Source organism: Sceloporus undulatus, chromosome 4 (genome assembly GCF_019175285.1).
Source record: "Sceloporus undulatus isolate JIND9_A2432 ecotype Alabama chromosome 4, SceUnd_v1.1, whole genome shotgun sequence".
Lineage (NCBI taxonomy): Eukaryota > Metazoa > Chordata > Lepidosauria > Squamata > Phrynosomatidae > Sceloporus > Sceloporus undulatus.
In genome coordinates, this window is record NC_056525.1 from 162,061,068 (window position 1) to 162,081,405 (window position 20,338).

The 20,338-nt window shown below is 40.8% G+C and overlaps 1 protein-coding gene across 2 annotated transcripts in view; it reads left to right on the plus strand.

Moving 5' to 3' along the window:
- Window positions 1-18,978, plus strand: part of LOC121929338 (cadherin-6) — a 197,764-nt gene extending 178,786 nt beyond the window's left edge. For both annotated transcript variants that reach the window (XM_042464802.1, XM_042464803.1), the window contains 4 exons: window positions 7,417-7,538; window positions 8,105-8,222; window positions 8,312-8,563; window positions 12,991-18,978. In XM_042464802.1, the coding sequence (XP_042320736.1) occupies window positions 7,417-7,538; window positions 8,105-8,222; window positions 8,312-8,563; window positions 12,991-13,481 (983 nt within the window). In that variant the 3' untranslated portion in view covers window positions 13,482-18,978. The remainder of the gene's footprint in view (window positions 1-7,416; window positions 7,539-8,104; window positions 8,223-8,311; window positions 8,564-12,990) is intronic.
- Window positions 18,979-20,338: the final 1,360 nt, after the last annotated feature.

A 20,338-nucleotide genomic window follows, 5' to 3' on the forward strand; every position in this document is an offset into this window, starting at 1 on the left:
CCAAAAGTTTAACTGAGTAGTCTGGAAAGCATTGTGCTGGGCAAGTCTAGAGTCAGGAAGTCTTGCAGGGAATGATAACTGGTTTGTTATTGTTACCTGCCTTCAGGTCAACTCTGACTTATGGTGACCCTGTCCTAAGCTCTATTCAAAGAAGATTTGCCATTGCCTTCCTTTGTGGCAGAGAGTGTGACTTGCCCAAGGTCACTCAGTGAGTCTCCATGACTGAGCAGGGATTCAAATCCTACTTTTTTTCCCTGGAGTTCTTTTACAGCACTCAGACCACTACACTACACTGACTCATGATCTCTGGTTAGCATCCCAGAAAGAAAAGAAAGGAATTCTTCCTCTTTTCTCCCCCCTGCCCAATCTGTGAACATATTAATTAGTATATCATAAAGAACTTGTTGTTTGGCAAGGATCTTTCCCTTATATTTTTTAACACATAATGAGATAATTGCTTTTATATTTCTAATGACTTAGCTAGCTGTGGGATTCTAGGCACTATAGTTGAAAAAACGTATTTTTCCAGTTGGGCTTTTTAATACCTATGATGCCTCTTTGTCACCTTTTGCCACAGCACAGTGATAAGCCCTGTTGTACTGGCCATTGAGATCAATTACTCAGTTTCTTGATTTTCTGTCCTTTAACCATCCTGTCATATACTTTTGTCCTGGAAAAAAGGGCACTTTTTACCTCTAGATATGTGAGGCACATAAGACACAAGTGCCTACTGTTATCATGTATTCATGTATGATTGATGCTGGTGAATGAGAAGAATTGCCTTCCACCGCAGACTTTTTATAAATGATCATTGTCACCAATAATCTGATTTTAAAAAATCACTTAAAGTAAACTAGACATGGAAGTCCAGAAATTAGATTGGACAAAGAAAATAAGCTCTTTTCCTTAAGGTTCATGGAGTAGAACCATGGTGGGGAACCTATGGCACGCATGCCCTCTCTAGCATCCAAAGCCATTTCTGAGGGCATGCAGAGAGATGAGAGGGTTGGGGAAGAGTAGGAACAGGTGCACATTCATCTCTTCCTCTTCTTTTCCCACCTTCCCAGGCCTTCAGCTGTCTCCAGGGAAGTCCCACCCCCAGAAATCCCTTCCCTGGCACCAAGTAACACCCAGTGCAGAAATGCCTTTGTGTTTGGGCGCTCGGTCTCTGAAACATTCACCATCACTAGTGTAGAATATTCTCATTGTGACTGTGGACAAGCTGAAAAGGGTTATTGCCCCCTCCCCCAGTGATGCGTGATGCATGTGTGCACTGCTTGTGTGTGAAGTAGGAGACATCTCCATCTTCCATTTCAGGATCAGTCCACTTCCAGCACCACCGTGTCCATGATCTATCACTGAATCCCAGCGAAAACCAGAGATGCATATTATAGTGGCAATGGCAATGGTATCATAACACATACTTGGTTAACCAAACCATGTCGAGCTTGGCCTTCATGTTATAAAGCTCCACACTTTGATTTGAGTTGGTTGATCTCCAAATGCCAGGTGCTTCTATATTCATAGAATCATGAATATGGACCACAAGGGCCATCCAGTCCAACCCCCTGCCATGCAGGAAATCCAAATCAAAGCATCCCCGACAGATAGCCATCCAGCCTCTGTTTGAAGACCTATATAGGTTATAGAAGAAATCACTTACCAAAGGAAGACATTTTTCCAAGGTTATCATAATATGTTAAAAGTTTTTATTGGCTTTTAAAATGTAATAGGGAAAAAATAGAATATAACATTAACATTATCCAAAGCCACAAAAACAATTGTGAAATCAGGAAGTGCAATAATATAAATATCATGTTACTGTTAGTCTAGGGTTGCTATTTGTCCCAGAAAACCTGGAAAAGTGTCCCAGCCAGCTGGGCCATTTGAAGTAGTAAATCCTAGATTTCCCCTTCATTACAGGACAATGGGTACCTTAAAATGTGGCAGTGGTGATGAAGCAGGAAACCATGCAAAAAGACTGTCTCTGGCAGGAGCCTCATCTTGCCTTGCAGTCTCTGGTTGCTACTGCACAGGAGTAGCATCACCAGTTTATTCTACCATTCTCTCCCCACTTCCCTGACAGGCCCAGAAAGTGGGAAAGGAAAGGAAGTAAGCAGACATGGGAGTTTACCACACAGGTCCTCCTCGGTCTGGCCTCAGAACTGAACAGAAGGGGCAGGAACGAGTGCAGAATGAGTGGGGGACACATTTTACCACACACAAAAGTCCCCATTCCGTTCCGTTCCCCTCTTTTCCATGCCCATTCTGTTCCAGAGGGGGCAATTTTTGAGAACTGTTCAAACAGTTCTCAAAAACCGTTCCCTTCTGGAACAGAATAGGCACAGAAGAAAGGGGAACAGAACGAGTGAGGGTGCAGTAAAATCCGTCCCCCACTCATTCCATTCCCTTCTGTTCCATTCTGAGGCTGTCTCTGGAACCCAGTGCTATATGGTGATTGTGGCTTGAACCTAGGGCTAGGCAGTACAGTGGAACTTCACTTCTAAACAGCCCCAAAAGAGTAAAAGTAGTCCTTTTATTCTCTGGGGCTGCATGGAAGTCTTTTCACACCAGCTAGGACAGGAACAGAATGCAGGGAAGCACTCTTCACTTGGTACTGACTGGTACTGAGGTTTAAACATAATGGTAGAAAAACTACAATGATTAATGTGCTGAATTTTCATAATCAGAATGCAAATTAATAATATGCATAATTATAACAATGTACATAATATGCAAATTAGATGCATATTAGGGACTGGAACATGGCAGCCTTGCGTTAGTCTCAAAGGTACTACAGTACAAGATCCCTTTGCATACTTAAATTCCAGACTAATGCAGTTATGTCTCTGAATTCCATCCATAGCATGATATGTTCAAGAAACTGATAATTATTTTTTCCTCTTTGAATCAATGTTTAAAAGTACCTGGCCTGAAGTCTCTTTTCATCAGGAACTATGAGTGTTACATATATACATATTATCCAATGTTATTGTTATTCTTGGTACTGTCAGCCATCTGTATCCATGGGTTCTGTATCCATGGGTTTAATCATGCATGGCTTGAAAAAAAAAATCCAAAAAGCAAACCTTGGTTTTGCCACCTTATATAAGGGACACCATTTTATTACTCCACTGTATATAATGGGACTTGATCATCCATGGATTTTGGTATCCACAGGTGGTTCAGGAATTAGACCTCAGTAGATATCAAGGGTCTACTGTATACTCTCTGGAGGGCAGATTTTATAGAAGTCATCTTTGCATAGTTCATTGTTTGAAGCATTGGCTTGTCTAATTAATTTTGCCCTCTGATAAATATACACTTGATTAAACACACAAATAGCTTTTGTCTGAGCCACTCATGAATTCATAGCAGAGCTTGAAAAAACTTTATAGCCATTGTTCATACTACCTTGGGGATTCTGGGAGGTTAAGTCTAGAAAAAATAAATAAAGAGAAATCAGTGACAGAACCAGAAATGGAATTCTAGTCTTCTAGTTTCCTCCCAGACAAGAGTGCTGACATTGTTTTGAATGATGAATTTTCTATGCCTGAAAGGTGAAGCAGCAACTGCACTACAGAAAGCACTTCAAAGCCAAGATCAAGAGAAATTTTGGATTTCAGTCTCCAGTTTGATAGATGCTACATGAATAACTAAGAAAGGCATATTTACATTATGCATTGAGAGGAGGGAGCTGTCTGCTTCATGTAGTAACATAGTTTTTACATTTATTTTATTTTATTTTTTGCAGACATACCAGGTGAAAATTACATTACATTGAAGAGACCAAAGTTTAGCAATTTATTTATTGAAGAAAAGGGACTGAGGAGGGAAGGCAAGGGGTAGAGATAAACACCAATGCAGCTTAAAGTGCATAAGCATGAATGAAACTGGTATTTCTAAGAACTATTACCTGGGAACAGATTGTATGAGGCAGAAAATATTGATTGTACATTTCAAAGTTAGTGTCTCCTATTGATACTGCATCCCAGTGTTTAAAAATATTCCAGATTCAGGGCTCATTGGACTGTATAAATGAAAGTCTGCACTTTACATAATCAGGTTACAATCTCAAAACATGCTGTCTGGGGAGAAAGTACCACTGAATGGACTTGGTTCCATGTAAGAAGAAACATAGGATTGTGCTATCAGAAAGCAATAAGGAATGGGGAGAAGAGTATTCAGAAAGGCTACCCAGAAAGGGTACTCATAAAGTCAATGTTACCTGTGGTAGAGTTCAGTGGCTGAGAAGTTAAAGTGTGGGTTTCATTAAATTCAGTGCTTCTAAAGAGATTAAAGAGTCATACTAGGACCATTGGGACTAAGGCCCACTCAGCTATGAAGATCACTGGGTGACTTTGAACCATTCACTATCTCTCAACACAGACTGCCTGATGGGTGTTTTATGATGATAAAAATTAGGAAGAGGATTGTGTTTGTTGACTTGCATTCCTTGAAGCAAAAGTGGGGTATAAATCTAACTAGTTAATAAACAGAGGCAAAGGGGTAGTGTAGATGGAAATCCTGTGCTAAAGAGAAGCAACTAGCATTCCAGGGGATCAGTGGCTTTTGCTTCAAGTTCAGCCTACCCAAAACATCTCTCCGGTTTTGTACCAGTCACTTTCTAAGGGCAAAATTCCTGTGAGGTTTAAACTAAGGATGTGAAGAGTATTTGGAAGTGCTGTATCCTCAGTGAGAGAGTGTCTCAACATATTTTGAGAGTTTGTGTACTTTTGATTATTTTTTTCACCTTTCCAAACTTCTTTACAGGCATTTGTTGTACACAACAATGTGTTTCTTCACAGTGGCTTTTGCACAATTTAGGTTTTGCCCCCAAATTCCCAAAATGTGACAAATCATTCCCCAAATTGTGCAAAATTGTCATGATTGAGCTCCACAGAGAGACAACTTGTGAATGTTTTCATTCTCATCTCGTGAAAATGAAATACTAAAAGATTTATACCTCTTAGCTAGATATGCAGTGGACTGAAGTGGGCATTGGGTGTAAAAATGAATGGAACCATTTCAGACGTACTGGAGGAGAGCACCATTTTTATATGCTTTACTTCCCCTGAAAATAGGATAGTGGCATGGTAGGGAGCAAATTGCACCAGAACCACCTCCCTCCCTCCCTCCCTCTCTCTCTCTCTCTCACACACACACACACACACACACACACACACACACTTTAAAGAAATACACACACACATGCACATTATGAAGTGATGGAATCCACCTCATTCTGTTGCCTGTATAAAAGCATCACTGATCTTCCCTCATAGATTGGGAAGATCTAGAGGTCTGCAACAGATTTTTATTGATTGTTGAACACACATACAGAGCTCCCATGATTAGGAAGCTCTGTGCATAGTTGAGTTGAGATGAACACATATGCAAGCTTGTATCTAGGCTTTTGTGCTTAATGTGTGATGGTCTATAAAATAGCAGAGAGCATGTGGAAACAGGACATGTATCAGCTCACATACGTCATGCTTCCACTTTAGCTTCCACATATTACAATGCCTTTGTAGCATAGCAGCACATAAAAAAGGCCTAGCAATGCTATTTCTTATAGTGCAGGAAATGATAAGTCGCTTATATTTCACCTCATGCAGTCAGGGATATATAAGCCAATGCCTTTCAACATCTGCAATCTTATAGCTTTCATCAAATGAAAATATGGCTCCCAATTAAAATAAGGCTGGCATCCTACTCAGCATTTATGATATCAGAAGACGAACTTATGATATCATAACTGCTGGGGATTCATGTTTATGACTATGAACAATCAAATGTGACCCCTCCTCCCCCCAAAAACCCTACCTTCACACTCTAGTAATACCATGGCTGAAGCATTTTCAAAGCAGCTCTGAAGAATAGGGCACTGAGAAAAATGGCATATGCATTATGCTTCTAGTTGAAGAGGCATTTGGGATAAGCAGTTGTGGCAAAGAGATCTTCCCAACTGCCTGTTCTCAAGGCACCCCATACCTAAGGATGGACATCATTTTTTATTTATTCAATTTCCAGTGATTCAGAAATGCTTTGGCTGGGGCACTGCAAGGCTGTGTTACTTCTGATGTTACTACAGTAATGGAGCTCTGTCCTCTTAGTTATGATTATAATGATGCAGGGTCTCAGTGTGAGTTACCAATGAATAGAACAGTAATTCTTCTTCACCATCATGACTTTGCTGAAGACCAATTTACTTTATCATCAGTAAATGTTATCAGCTTGCACTTTGGGCCAGCACTCTGTTAGTGACAAAGGCAAGTGTATGTCCAAGTTATATTTGCTTATGTCCTGATTGGATGGTGTTATCTTCCACCTGATGCAATGGCCAAACAACCCCCAGCTCCAAGATTCATTAGATCACAGTGGAAAATGTCATCCACCAGTATCTGGCTATGGGGCATACCCAGACTTCTCCCCAAAGACTCTCCCACCAGCCACAGCAAAAACATGGATGGTGAGTGGGGAACTGTAGCAGACTGAGCATTGGTGGCAGATCAAAATTTGGAATACTTCTGTGGAGTTGTGGTAATCTGGTGGAATTGGATGGAGCAGGAAAAAGACGTGTGTGATTGTTGTGATCTGAAGGTGAACATGCTGATTTGTATAGAAAAAAAATGAACAAGGTTTGGGCTCAGGGCCACATGTAGCCCCCCCCCTAACTGTTTTTACAACCCTCGGTCTGCCCAGATTCCCCGGACTGCCCTCTTCCTGTCCCAAAAAAGAAGCTGAATTGCCTTTCCTTGAAGCACCTAGGAGAGGGAATTCAACTTTTAAATGGAATGCAACCCCATTCAGCACTCTTTAACATTAAAAATGTATTGTTCAAAGCCAGAACTTCTAGCCATTGCAGTCTTGTATTGTTTTGCTTTCTAGCATTTTGAGCAGTTTATGTAGCCGCCAGAAGTCTTAGGCCTGTTACAGACTGCCAAAATAAAGCTGCTTCGGGTCTCTTTGGAGGTATGCTGTTTAAATGATGCATGGGTCCTAAGAGTCCGGAGGTCGGGCCAAAGCCACACTCCATTCCTAAGCACTGGAGTGCAGCTTTGGTGCAGCTTCTGGATTCTTAGGATGCATGCATCATTTAAACAGCATACCTCCAAAGAGACCCGAAGCAGCCTTATTTTGGCAGTCTGTAACAGGCCTTAGAGACAGAAAAGTGCCCCACACCACACCAGCCAGAATTCACCTGTTGTAAAAAAATCTGACTTTGTTTTAGAGACCATTGTCATTTTGTGTTTCTGATGTTCCATGGTAACACTTCCAACTCACACAAATACCTGAATGTGCAAATGATGTTATTCTTTGCTTTCTGAATGCCATTCACCAACAGAAAAGTCCCCATATATAGTCACACTAAATGAAAAGGTCTTCCTTGGTCTTCCCTTTCTATTCTTTCAGACAACCCAAAGGAAAGCAGCCGAGTCCCAGTGTTTATTAAAGTCCTGGATGTTAATGACAATGCCCCCGAATTTGCTATGTTTTACGAGACGTTCGTCTGTGAAAATGCAAAGTCTGAGCAGGTGTGTAGTGTGTGCATCATGAGGAATATGTATATGGTTTATAAATCTGGTGTCCCTCAAGCATCAGCATTGTGCCCAAAAAAAGGCACTTTGCATAGCAAGGAGGTGCCACTAATGCTAAGTTACTGTAAATCAAGCAATAAACATGTTGCCCTCCCATTACAGCAACCAGTCTCACAGTAGCTGGTGTGACACTGCATTTTAACATAATTCAACATGGTTGCTTCATGCACTTTACTTTTCCATCTCCACTCTCCCCCCCCCCTTCACAAAGAAAAGTCTGAATCTGCTCTGTGTAGTGCTATTCCTGATGAGTTCGTTACAGGAATGGATATATGGCCTGCATTTTGAAGACCCCTGCACATTTGTATCTACAGATTTTGATGCTTGAATGAACTAAATGGCTTTTGCAGATAATATAGTGTGCAATACAATCACCTTATTTCTAATGAACCTTTCCCTCCCTGGTTCTCTGTACCTTACAACAACAGAAATAGAGTTAGTAATCAAGGATTAGAATCCCTACACCAAAGTAATGATGCACTAATGTTCCTGTCAATGTTTAGCTCATACAGACCCTAAGTGCAGTTGACAAAGATGATGCCTTTGGTGGACACAAATTCTCATTCTTCTTGGCCCCTGAAGTAGCCAGCAGCTCCAATTTCACGCTTCAGGACAACAGAGGTAAACTGAACTTTTCAGCTTCATTCTCCTTCATGTTATTAGATTGTTAGGAGAAACACACGCCTATTAACTTGGATATATCTTTCTAGATAACACAGCTGGGATCTTCACAAGGAAAATCAGATACAGCAGACATGAAATGAATATGTACCTCCTGCCAGTGGTCATATCAGACAATGAATACCCAATTCAGAGCAGCACAGAGACGGTGACAATTCGAGTATGTGCCTGTGACCAGAGAGGCAAGATGCTGTCCTGTAATGCTGAAGCACTGATCCATCCAACTGGCCTTAGCACAGGCGCTCTGATTGCAATCCTCCTCTGCATCATTATATTGCTAGGTAAAGGACTTGCATGACTTGGGGAAGGAAAAAATGCAAGATGAATGCGTGCATCTTATGCACTAATTTTATAATGGAGAATGAATAATGGAGTTAATGTCATAGGAAGCTTTACATCAATCAGAAGATTCACTTTGTATTTTCTCCCAGGATCCTCTTAGGCACTCAGCAGTCCTACAGTAAAGCCAGGGCTCACGGTTAGCAGGGACAGTAGTGTCATTACATACTCTGTATGCTTCTTCCTTCCCTCTGAGTTTAACTGCAATCTTCCCAGTAACTGGGAGGGAAGAGATGAATTTTCCCAGCAACAATATATTGCTGGGATCATTTCACACTACACAGTTACATAGTACTATGATTCCAGTTTAACTGCCATGGGTCCATTTTAGGATTGGCAGTTTAGGAAGAGAGATGTAGAATTTTCAGCTGGAGAGCTACAATGCTTTACCAGGTTACAATCCCCAGGATTCCATAGGATGTTGCCATGGCAGTTAAACGGCAGTCATCGTGCTATTGCAGTAAAATATGAAGGAGTCCCTGTTGGCTATCCCTGTCGTAACACAAACTGTTTTGCCGTTGTTTGGTCATGAATGGGCAATTAAGACTCATTATCTTTGCAAAAGAGTGTTGTCAGTTTGAATCAGCACAGCTACCTGCATCTTTTTAAAGACACTTCTTGGGATATGGCTGTGGGGACTCTCATGATGAACACTTGCAGCACTGTGTATCAGAAAGCAAGCACAGTTTAATCCACGGTGTTCAAATATCAGTGTGTGTATAAATACTAACAACTTCAGATCTACCATGCTAACCTAAATCAGAATCGACTCTAAGCAACCACGCTTCTTACATCTCCACACATAGCCAACCATGACACAGCTTAGCCACATCCTTAACCACAAGATACATGTCCACTGAACACATGTCCACTGAGCCCTAAATAAAAAGAGAGACATAAAGATACACCAAGTACAGACAATGCAAAACCACTAATTATGACTGGAAGATGAACAAATAGTATACAGATATCTGGGCCATATCATCCAAAATTTACCAGTCAGGAGGTTGTGGGTATGCCAGCTGCTGAGTCCCAGTAATGAAGTTCTAGCTCAGCAAGGTTGTCCTATAGATGTATGGCATCAGCCACCAATATCCTGTTTCTGATCTTGGCAAGACCCATGGATGCCCAGATATAGGCTTGAATTCTGAGTTTCATGCAAAAGCTTCCTTAAACTTAGTTGTGGTATCTAGCTTATCCCCTTCCCATGAACAGCTGCTATATCTGATTTGAGACTCAACGTATTGGGCTGTGATGCTGTCAATAGTGTGGGATCCCAAAGGACAATTGTTTAGTTCCAAGGCCTTGAGCTGAATTGAAAGAAAAATGCAGAATATAATGGTTTTCAATTAATGACTGTTAGCAACATCATTGTCTTTTTCTCAATCTGCTTTCAAGCTTTCTTTATGCAAGCTCAACCCTGTGTGACACAAAGGCATAGAAAGAATTGGACTACTATTTTCATTTTTAGCAGTAGATTGTGGGGTTTTTTTTGGGGGGGGTTGGCAGGTTCTTTTGTCTGCTTGTTTGTTTTCAATCATATGGTAGATTTCACTCGCAAGATGAGAAAGAAAGCCAGACCTCTGGGGATGGGAGAGAAGGGAGCAAAATCCCAGATAATGCTAAGAATTGCTGAGAATAGGGGGAGAGAGAAAAAACCTTGGCTTTACATTTATTTTAATGTTTCATCAAGCGTCAAGAGGGCTTATTTTACAAGTTGCTGTTAAAAGGGGGGGGGGACAAGAATCAAGAACACAAGTTATATATAGAGGATGAGTCAGTTAATGATTTACACAAATCCAATTTGAATATTCATTTCTGTCAGTGAAATCTCATTTGTAATGACATTAGAGGGGCTAGATTTTTTTAAAATATATTTTGAGATTCTGAGTCATTGTGTACTGGTGATACAGGGCATAAATGTCTAGCAAAAAAACAGCATAGTAGGGGAGGGGAGCTTGTAATGAATGTTTCAGTGGTGGCTGGGGGCACCCATGTCAATGAGGGGGCAAATCCAGGGTTTTAAAAAGCTATCAAAGGTCCAAAACACACTGCAGAAATAATCCATTTTGAGACCTCTTTAACTCCCTTGGCTCAGTGCTAGGGAATCCTGGCAACTGTAGTTTATTGTGGCACCAGAGCTCTCTGACAGAGAAGGCTAAATAGTTCACAAAAATACAGTTCCCAGAATTCCCTAGCATTGAACCAAGGCAGTTAAGGCAGTCTCAAACTGGATTATTTCTGCAGTGTATTGGCACCTAAAATTTGAACTCTGTTCTTAAATAAGCCCAACACCTTGGATAGCTCTTTTCAAGGTAGCCAAAACCTGGAATGGATTCACTGTACCACTGACATGTGAGCCACTACTCATGTGTGGTAGAAAGAAAATACACAATGCAGCACTTAATGTATTGTTCAGTATACAAAAAGGCCCAGAATCGAGGAATAGCTCCTGGATGCAGTAAAATCAGGCATTTACCATAATGCAAAGGATGGACAAGAGGGCCACTGTCCAAACAGCTTCCCTATTTTCCCCTTAGCCCAGGACATCCCAGAGCAAGGGAAAGTCATTACTATACAAGTAAAGGCAAAACCTACTTGTTGCTTTTTCTTCCATGGCAAATGTTTTACAATGTGTTTAGTGAAACACGGGTGTCGGTGGAACAGGCAGCCAAAGTCTTCACCTGAGAACAACTGAACAGTAGTTTACTTATTTATCTGACATTGCTTTCCCCATATAATCCTGGGGGGTGCCGAGTGGAGAAAAATATCTGTTGGTGTTTCCTACTCACTCTCACAAGACATTTTCCAGAGTTTTTCAGGCAGAGAGAATGTTAGTGGTGCAGAACTTGGGAAAGTTTCCATTTGGACTAAAGTTCCCAGAATGTACTAGTCAACATGGCCAAGCTGGCTAGGTAACTATGGGGCATGTAGTCGATGAAATAACGTTTTCAAGCTATGCTGTGATATATATGTCCTTTGACAACATACAAGCTGCAAAGCCTCTTCAAGGGACTTTTCCTCTTACGTGCCCTGCTGTCTTATCTGTGTCATTATCCAAGCCAAAGTACTCACCTAAGTATTTGTGAATGTTCTGATTGCTTCTTTTGATCTGAAGCAAATCCTGGCTGCTTCTTGTGCAGCATGTAGCTGTTGTATGTGACTTAAGGCTGGCTCAGAGTTTAGATTGGGCTACTGCCAACATTTGTGCATTGTGGACTGAGCAAAGGGACATTCTCCTTGCCATTTCAGAAATAGGTACCCTCCCCAGCTTGGTCCATGAGCCACCCATAACTGGCCCTCAGGTTTCCATCCCTTGAGATGCCTTCAGGGGCCTTTCAGTTCTCATGTCCATCACTACATTTTTAAGGACCAATTGACTTAGAAGAACATGTGAGAGGTAACCAGAATATTGGAAATATAGGGGCTGTACAGATGGGCAGCGGGATGCCACCCTTTCTCGCCCCAGATCGAGGCTGTGGCAACCACATGCCATGGCCTTCAGGTGGAACAAAAAGAAGTCACCCCAAGTGGCTCCTTATTTGCATCCTGGAAGGGATGTCATAAGTGCAGTGCCGTTATGGTGCCCCTTCCATACTGCGCCATTTGGGCCCTGCACTGGAGGTGCGTCATCATGGTGTGTGCCATCTAGAAGGGAGCATGCCAAGATGGCGCCTGGGTGGCAGCGTAAACACTTTGAGCATGCAGACGCTCAGCCCTCTCCCTACCCACAGGCTGGTCTGTATAGCCCCATACTTACATATTTAAAAGTGTGCATTAAATGAAAACTTCCAACATATGTTCAAGGAAAGAAAGAAAGAAATCCAATTACTCATTTCCCTCCCCCCTTTATATAATACTGCTAACATGGCATCTCACCTTGAGAAGTTCTGTACATTCTCCATAGAGAACAAATTCCAAAGCATTTTGGGAGTTCAGCGGTTGTCATTCAGTGAGACTGGCTTCTTTTCTTTCTCTTTTTGTCTGCCTTGAAACTACTACATTTGTGATTTCAAAAGAATAGTTTCCTTGCTGCACAAAGTAAAAAAGAAATGAAAAGACATTTACCGCTGATAAAAAAAAATAAATAGCTTCCTTTTAGCTTGAAAATGCCTTTTCCTCCTAATATTTATCCTATTTTCAGCTCCAACAGTGATCACAGCAGGACTAGTTGCAGTATAAAGTTTGGAGTGTGCAGTCTGGAAGGGCTTCTTGTTAAAGGAAAAAAAAGACAAAAGATAAAGTTTAAACAATACGGATTTCATTTTTTATTTTTTATTTTTTACTAATTGGGTGGAAAATTAACTCCCCTTTCCTCACTCACTCTTTCTCCCAGCTATGCTTTATCTCATTTTATTTTTCTTTTCAGTGACAGTGGTGTTGTTTGCAGCCCTGAGACGGCAACGGAAGAAAGAGCCTTTGATCATTTCCAAAGAGGACATCCGAGACAACATTGTCAGCTACAACGATGAAGGTGGCGGAGAGGAAGACACCCAAGCATTTGATATTGGCACCCTGCGGAACCCTGAAGCCATAGAAGACAATAAATTGCGCCGAGACATTGTGCCAGAAGCACTTTTTATGCCACGCCGGACGCCGGTGGTACGAGATAACACAGATGTTAGAGATTTCATTAGCCAAAGGTTAAAGGAAAACGATACAGATCCAACAGCACCCCCTTATGACTCATTAGCAACGTACGCTTATGAAGGCAATGGCTCTGTGGCCGAGTCCCTCAGCTCCTTGGAGTCGGTGACTACCGATGGGGACCAGGACTACGATTACCTCAGTGACTGGGGACCTCGCTTTAAAAAGTTGGCCGATATGTATGGCGGCACAGACAGCGATAAAGACTCCTAATATGTTGCCTTCTTCAGCTCCAAGAAAACAGCATTGAAATGTGTGATGTTGCAACTTCTTTCTATTTATCCACAGTTCTTTGGAAGGGTTCTATTTGACTAGATCAAATTATTTCCATGACTGCAGTCTTTGTGGATCTAATGTGATTTCCCCCCTCAAATATAATTTGAGTTTCCAAGAGGCAAATAAGGAAGAAAAACAAACTTTTTTTAGTGCATCCTGTTTACCAAGGCAGTGAAACAGGCTCAATGGCAAGGAAATTGAGAGACAAGGGAGATGGAATAATAGTTTTAACTTGTTCTGCTCATCTTGGAAATTGGATTATTTTAGTGCTATCATTCACCAAATAATTTTACTGTATTTTAATTATTCAGCTCAGACATGTCTTCTGAAGACTATGTATGAAACACACCATTGTAAGGATCTATTGTGGCTTGGCTTAAGTATTACAGTAAAGCAAGGGAGGAGGATATAGTTCTTTTTAAAACCACAACCTGCCAACAAGGAAATAAGATACTTAAAAGATCTAAATCCCATTCAAGCAGTAGTACTAACCCTAAATTAGTCATTGTTTTGGAAAGATTCATCCATTCTAGTGGTGGACAATCAAGAGTAGAAAGGATAATTCTGTTTGTGTCAATGGTGATGGGGTAGAGGGTGGCTCAGTGTGGTCATGACATGACAACCATCATTCTTGTCCTAGAAATTACTATCCAGTGTAATGTGAGCAGCTTCCTCCAACCTGGTGCCTTCCAGATGTGTTAGACCAATGCCATTCCCAGCTAGTATGACCATTGAGTGGCCATGGAGGTAATTATGGACTAGCACATCTGCTTATAAACTAGGATGAGGAAGAGTGCTAGAGATCAGCTACTGTATGTTAAGGAAGAGGCATGAGACTGAAAATATGGGGTATACAACTAACTTGAACCTTACTGTAGGCTCCTTATTTACAGACTTGAGCTCCATTTAATATCAATGCCAGTTTCTAGCACATCAGCAAATGAAAAGCTGCCATATAAGTCCTACTTTGCTCAGCTTACTTTTTTTTTTTACTTACTCCTGAGAAACAAAGTGGATGCCTGGAATCTACCTAACAGCAGGATATTTTGATACCAGCAAGAAATTGCAGGGTGGGGGAGACATCAGTATCCAGGTAAATTAGGAAAGAAATAGAGATACTTTTAGGCATGATATCCACCATCCTGAATTTAATAAGAGCCTCATCAGTCATGATCCAGGATCCAGTGGTATATTTCTACTGGATTCCATTGCTTCCACCAGAATTTCCTATCCCTTCTGTGGCCTAAACACCAACTCCAGGAAACTGGGCATTCCTTCAAAGCAGACTTTTTGGCAGCATGGAGTGTTGAACCGGGAGGGAGAGAGGAGGAAAGTCCTGATTACCCAGATATTGGACAAAGAAGGAGACCATTTGACCTTTGTAGTCAGCCACCACTTGAGCACCTGGGTGGAAATTAACATTGACTATGAAGTGTATCAAAGATAGTATTCAAACCTCCAGTCAAGAAAAGATCTTGGGGCAAAAGGCAAAGCAGGAAAACAGACCAGAAGCAAAGCTCAAGTGCTAGTATCTATACTGTTGGTTGAAACCCAGTAAGCAGATAGGTACTGCTTTGAACAATATGAAATATTTTAATAGCCTTTATGGAGCTTTGTCAGAATGGCTTTTTGGCCCCATCATCCACCTGGAATCAATTACCAACAAGGCCCATCTAACCTCCTTAAGAGCAACCTGTTTTGTTAAATAGCAGCATTTAAAATAACTTTTAAATGATATTCTGTCCTCTTATTTTTCTTTTCTTTTTCTTTTTTTTAGATTATAGTAGATGCAGTCTTATAATAATATACCACCATATGATTTTATAACTTATGCTTTTTGGTTAAGTAGATAGATGTTAGAGTACTTAGTGTACAAGAAGTTGTTAGTACAGTACATATAATGTGGGGGAAGGACACAAATAAGTTCTGAATTTATTGGTCAAGGGGCCACACTAATTGTTAGTGTACACTTATTTAACTGGAAATCCTAGTTAAAGTGTAGTAACCACAGTGCCATGGTGGAGCAAATACATTTTGTGGTTTGCTGAAAAGAGGCAGGGAAAACAAGCTCTAGCAATTAGAGAAGGTTCAAGAAATTTACCCTTAAAAGTCACAAAACACTGCAAATCTGTCCTATTGAACTGTATTGAAAGTATTAAATCATTATGTCAGAAAGTCAGATTAATTTATCCCCTATGCATGTCTGCTCAGAAATGTCCCATTGAGCTCAACTGAAGTCTGTTCAAATCAAATGCATATAAAACTGCACCTAAACGTTATTAAGAATTTAACCACTGAATCCATTTAACTGTTGTTGTTGTTGCTGCTGCCAGAACCAGTACAGTTAGATTGCTTCGCTTTTAACTATAGGAAAGATGGCAGCTAGTGAAATATGGCAGCTAGATTGCATTATCCAAATGTTTCCCACAACATGAATTCTCCTTTTGCCAAATTTACCAGTTTTATCTCAAATAGCAAAGTTGCAGTTGTGATAGTACATTCCAGTAACTGCATCCTTAAAATACTGAATACAAAATATGGTGAAGTCTGCTATAGATGTCTTTACCATGAAGGAGAGAAATCAGATAATATAAATTTTCTAGCTGTTCTAAAATAGATTCAACTCTCTATCTCACATCAGCAGATGACCATGACAACCATTGTAGTTTCACGTAGATTGTGGTGGCAAAGTGTGGCCTGGAGACTAATGCAACCTCCAGTTCCCTTTAGGGTCAAAACAAAATTGGGGGAGTTTGCATTTGTTTGCCCCAAATGCCCTAGGGGGGCATGAGGGACCTTTGTACCACATTTTAGTTCCTATGTGCCATTTTAGTCCTAGAAGGGACCTTTATTACAACAAGAAGTCACCAGCAAGTGACTTCCAGGTTACTTCCTTGGGTGAAAAAGACCTCTCCTAGGCCTAAAATGGCAGGGAGGGCCAAAAAATGGCACAAGTGCCCACACACGTCACAGTGGCTTTTGTGGCATTTGGGGCAAACCGCAAAACTGAAAGTCATAGTGGTTCTGATTATATGCTTGCCTACACCAGCCAGAACTCTGTGGGCTGCTTCCACAGTATTCTGGTCCTGGAGCTACCCTGGATTCCCTGTTACCTCCATACTCTGGAGCAATGCCACATGACTGTCTACACACACATCTCACTGTGCCACCACATCCAGAGACCATGGCTGGGTGCCTCATTGTGACCTCAGAGAGAGTGATGCATACCATCAGCACTGGGTGGACACTCACATAAACAGCTGCCTGGCTTCGCTTCAAAGTGCTCTGGATTTTTCAGCAAAATCGCTTTAAAACCCAGTTTAGCCAGGGATATAGCAGATGCATTGCGGAGCTGGCCTTCCCTTGTGAAGACATACCACACTCAAATCCCAACTTTAGCCTTGTGTCATGTAGACAGAGTGTGGTTTGGGTATGAGAAAACTGGTATAATTGGCCAATGTAGACATGCACTTCTAGTTATCCATTTTTGGCCTGGGGAGGATTGGGGGGGGGAGCAAAATCACTGAATTTTGCAGAGGTTTTGACATCCTTTCATTGATTTGGTGATTTATTTATTTATTGAGGTCTTTGACTTGTGGGGGTTTCTTGGCTACAAAAGACTACAAAAACGTGATTTGAGGGTTGTGTGTGGCTTCATCCATACTGCAGAAATAATCCAATTTCACACCACTTTAACTGCCATGGCTCAGTACTATGGAACTCTGGGAATTGCCTTTTATTGTGAAGCTGGAGCTCTCCGACAGAGAAGGCAAAACATTTCACAAAACTAAAATACCCAGAATTCCACTGAACTGAGCCATGGTACTTAAGGCAGTGTCAAGCTGCATTGATTTTGCAATACAGATACAGTCAGAGTGTAGTTAGGTAGATTCATGGAGAATAAAGCTGTCAGTGGCTAGTAATGACAGGATGGCTATTTATTCTTTCCTGTATTAGCAATTGCAGATGCTGGTAACTACATGCAGGCCAGCTTCCTATGGGCAGCAGATGGGTCACTGTAGAAACAGAATGTTGGACTGGGTAGACCCTTGGTCTGATTTAGCATGGTTCTGGAACAGAACCAGGGCAAGATCTAAGAATAAATCCAGACAGCTTCTCTGGTGAAAATATTACAACTTTCATACACGTGAATGATTGCATGAGAAATGTCACTGGAATTCATTATATTGGGTCAAATGAAGAGCAACTGTACATGGATGTTGGTTACAACACCATTTTCAATTTTATATAGGCCAGAGGTTTATATAGCTTTTAAACCACACCATACCAAATGGGCCACAGAAGCTTAAGACGCTGAGTGGATTCTATGAACAAATGTTGATTGTACTTTTCGCATGATATTGCAAATTCACTTTGATGGCTTAAGTTGATTTAGCTAGGCTTAGCCGCGCTAATTCCATGACATGTTGATGACTTAAGAAGAGTGCTCTTCTACTACCATCCCGAATCAGTGACACTAAGTAGCAGGCGATTTGAGGAAGAATTTTGCATTTTATTGACAAAGTATTTCTCTTTGTCAATAAAATGACAGTAAGCCATGCATGGCGTGTGCATAAATATTATATAAACTATCTAACAAGTGGCATCAAAATTAAGATCCCAAACTGTATAAAAATGAAATATGGTATTCTCTAGTAGCTGGCATATTATACATTAATCACCTGAGGTTTTCTGTTACTGATGCAATTTATAATCATAGATTTTTCCTCTCAACAAATAGGCCCCTGTTTATATGTATATATGACTAAGACCTTTAGATTTTCATAGTAAATTTCAATTAAAAAGCAATTTTTGTGCAAACATTGTATGTTTGAGTCTCAGGGTGAAATGAGTAAAAAGCAAGAGAAGAAATAGATTGGAACAGTTGATTACTATACTGCATTTGATCTAATAGTAGGATTAAGTGTGAATAGATAATTCCAGTGCTAATCTATGGCTAAGATCTTACATGGTGGAGTGTACATTATGAGTTTCACATATGGGATTCCATTATGGATTCCATGTCACCACCCACAGGAATCACTGTTACATTGTGATAGCATTCTCCCACACAGATAGTCGGTTGCTAATAAAGAGCAGAGTAGAGATCTGGAGAAGTATCTGGCTATATTCCTATAGCCACATACCACAGACGTCTCCCACTGAGATCTGTGAGGATTCTCTGAAGGTCTCTGCGAATGATAGGAGTACAGCTAGATACTTCTCTGATTCTCTGACAGCTGTCACACCTTCGCACTTGTGGAGCGTTTTACCAGTGTTTTAACCATGGTAAGATCGGTTATGATAACCTCCCTATAAGCGCTCAGAAACTGATGACAAAGAAGATTATCACACGGAGGAGACAAGTGTCCTCCTCCCATGATTAAATTGCCATTAAATCTTGTTAATAGTACAATCAGGGGGAAGATTATCACACACACACACCCCACACATCTCCCATTCTTGTCTTGTTTGTAAACAGTAATGGAGAGATCATTTGGTATTAATGGAAGATTCCATCAATACCAAATGATGTCTCCATTACTGTTTACAAACAGGACAAGAATGGGAGAAGTGCATGGAGGTGTGATAATCTTCCCCCCTGATCACGCTATTAACAGGATTTAATGGTGATTTAATCACAGGAGGAGGACGCTTGCCTCCCTTGTGATAAAGGACAGGATCACACTAAGCTGTTATAGCGCTGTTATCCCGCTTAACTGCTATTACTGCCTCCTGTAGAATCATGGAATTTGCAGTTTAGGAAGGCGCATTTAGAATTCTCAGCCAGAGAGCTCTTAGAGCTCACTAAACAACAAAACCCAGAATTCCACAGGAGGCATTCCATAGCAATTAAAGTGGAATAATAGCACTATAACAGTATAGTGTAATATTTGTCTAAAACTGAGCAGGTCCCATTGATCTTAGTAGGATTGACTTATGAGTAGACATGCTTAAGACTGCACACATCCTAAAAGATAAGCCATAGTGAAGAAATATGAATTGCAGTCATATACAACTAGCATGTAGGATCAACATCTCAGTCAATTCATCTTAATGATTCTGGCTTATCTTGGCCTACCTCCTTCAAACAACTTTGGTCAAGTCATTCAGCTCTTGGGCTGAATCAGCCCAAATCCTTTGACAGGGCATTTTGGACTGAGATTCTGAGAGGTCAGTGGGGCATTTGCTTTTTTTCAGAGGCTGGTGAAATCCTCCCAGTTAAAAATGCTACTATAATTCATCATGTATATCAGAGATATCAAACAGATGACAATGGCCTAAACATATGATTCCATTGGCCTAAATCCAGTGGGTAGTTCCAACTGGAGTAGGCCCACTGAATCAATGGGATTTACATACATGCTGATTTACCATTTAGCACTTGATTCAGCGGATCTGTTCCTGTTCAGACTAGCAATTTGATTTAGGCCTTTATACTCTTCATTTGAAAGTATAGTTCTTATTTAGAAGTATTCTGCAACCATCCAGATCATCCCAGCCTCATGCATACTTATTTTAGAAGCATGGCAACATCATAAGAAAGAGATAGGTAATGGATTTGCAAAGAATTTTTTCAAAGCGTCTTAGACATGAGTTTACCCATCATTTCCTAACTGGCTGCCTAGATCTCAAGAGACATTATAGGTTATGAGGGAGAAAAGCCACATATTGATGAAATAGCTCTGCTAAGGAGAAGCAATATGAAAATCACCAAGTAGCTATTATAAAATTTGTGTGTAAATGAATAAGGGAGGGGAAAGGAGAAAGCAATGACTGAAACCATATTTGAT